We start from the raw sequence: 2,232 nt of genomic DNA on the forward strand, positions 1-2,232 counted from the left end.
TTGAAATACAGACACAAGCATAATGTATATTCCCATGCCCATGGTAATTCACATCAGGAACATTTTGCCCACTTAGATCTATTGACCTTAAATCCATTTGATATGCATGTTTTAGGCCTATAACATACAATGCTTTACTGGAATAAAAATATCAAGCCTTTTAGCTATGGAACAAACATTTGTATGGTTTGTAATATTAATCTGTGCCTACCTGTTTGTGCTACCCCTCTGTACATCGTGGGCTGCCTGCTAATCGTGTGAGAAGACGTGCACATCTTTTGAAGTCTGGAAAGGAAAACAGACGATATGTAGTAAAGATGAATGCTTGCAAGACACCCCTGACCCTCCCCACAGCTAGTCATCCAGAACTTCATGTGCTGCGCATGTAAACGCTTCATGCAACTAATGGAAATGTAACTCATGGATGTCAAGGGGGTTGCAAAGTAGAACTTACATGCAGGTATTGTGCAGTCTCTTGTGTTATGATAGAGCCTGTATACATGCTTCCTGCACTTCGGACTGAAGTACAGAGGACCTGGAAGAAAGAAAGTCTGAATGAATACATACAGGATTATTCTCTGTCACTAGCACCACACACAACTGCCCCTATCCCTCTCACTGTTTCTCTCTCTCTCTCTCTCTCTCTCTCTTACACACACACCCATACACAAACCACATACAAGTAGGCTGCATCTCACCTGTTAAGTGTTTTAGAAACTTCTCTTTCTTTCTGAGATCTCTGGGGAAAATTTCTGTAAGAGACAGAGTAGATTTAGTTTTACACCAACTATTAGCAAGCCTGTTCTTTTAAGATATTTTATGCTTTTTTTTTCCCTCTACCTGTTAATGTAGGCTACCGCATGTGTTGTATTTCTTTTGTATGCTAAGTATGAAATTGTGTATGCTGCCTTCTTGGCCAGGGATCACTTGTAAATGAGATGTAAATGTGTCTCAATGTGTTTTTTCTCTGGTTAAATAAAGGATTAAAAAGTGATCCCCCTCAAACCTGAGTGACGTTAACGTTCTATACACTCCATAAGCTTAACATTCTCTCACTGTTTAACATTTGGATGATAGGCTACATTAATTCTAAGCGATTACGGTTTTATAGTGTTTTTATATATATTTTTATACTACACCACTTAGATATGTTATAGGCCTACAACATCTTAAGGGGGGCTACGCTTCCGCCCAGCTGTAAACGTGGAGCTCACCAATTATTTGATCCCCGCTATCTGATTTGAGGTTGCGGAAATCCTTTGGCTCCACCGGGGATTCTTTCCTCGAAGTCAACTGGGATATTGTTTCTGCGGCGCTCTCGCTCCGTCTCTCCTCCACGTGGTTCACGATGTCCGCTATCCGCCTGAGGCTCTCGTCATTCTTCGCCACCGTGGTGGACGCCGCGGCGCTCGCGCTCTCCGCGCAGTGGCCGGTAGTAGTGCAGATCAACAGCACGAGCCCCATAATTACAGGCTTGCGCAGTCCGCTCATCGCTACCGCAGGCTGAGAAAAATCACTCCTTCTCTGTCGCTGCCGAAACTTTCACGAGACACGAGTTTTCAAGACTTTGGTCACAACCGAAATGCCCTAAAACGCACAAAACCATTGCATTATTTGCTTATCTCCTGCCCCTCTAGATCATGTATCATTACACCGGGTCAGTTAGCCTACCTGCCTACATCCTGTCAGTGTCCATAAAGTCTAAATCCGAATATCAAATCTGTCTACAAGCAGTCAATAGCCTACTAATTAGTTACAAATTAATTATAGATTAACAAACGTTCCTGGTCCAATTTGTGACTACACCAAAAAACGTATCACTTGAAAGAAGTTGTAGCCTAATAGAATGCGTTCTTAATACAGGATATCCAATAACTTTTTTGGAGGGGGGTTATTATCTATAATCGGATTCTGTTCCCTGTGCCACAACCGATTGTGGTATAGAGGAGCATGCTGGAAAGTCAGAAAATAGACTGGTTAGTTACCTGTATTGCCTCTGCTGCAAATGTATAGCCTAGACTTGTAAATCCGATGATGTAAAATATCAGTTGAACCGCGTCAGATAAGAGTCAGTCCGTCTTGCCCCATATAATTCCTTGGTTTAGGTCTATTCGACCGCAGAAAAAGATTACATTAGCTATAGGTGTGTGTGGCCTGTAATTATGGTCATCTTACTATCACTGACCCACTTGAATGGTGATGTAAAAACAATTGCAAGGTCCGTTCGGCAAC

General features: G+C 42.2%; 1 protein-coding gene across 1 annotated transcript; it reads right to left on the bottom strand.

Moving 5' to 3' along the window:
* On the bottom strand, nucleotides 1–1,491 carry alkal2a (ALK and LTK ligand 2a; the record flags this gene model as incomplete). The annotated part of the gene is made up of 4 exons (XM_084453942.1): nucleotides 1–285; nucleotides 455–535; nucleotides 699–787; nucleotides 1,184–1,491. 4 exons carry the CDS (start codon nucleotides 1,489–1,491, stop codon nucleotides 221–223), a joined length of 543 nt encoding a protein of 180 aa, XP_084310068.1. The 3' UTR covers nucleotides 1–220.
* Between the last annotated feature and the right edge of the window lie 741 nt (nucleotides 1,492–2,232).

This window comes from Borostomias antarcticus, assembly GCF_949987555.1.
Source record: "Borostomias antarcticus genome assembly, chromosome: 19".
Classification (NCBI taxonomy): domain Eukaryota; kingdom Metazoa; phylum Chordata; class Actinopteri; order Stomiiformes; family Stomiidae; genus Borostomias; species Borostomias antarcticus.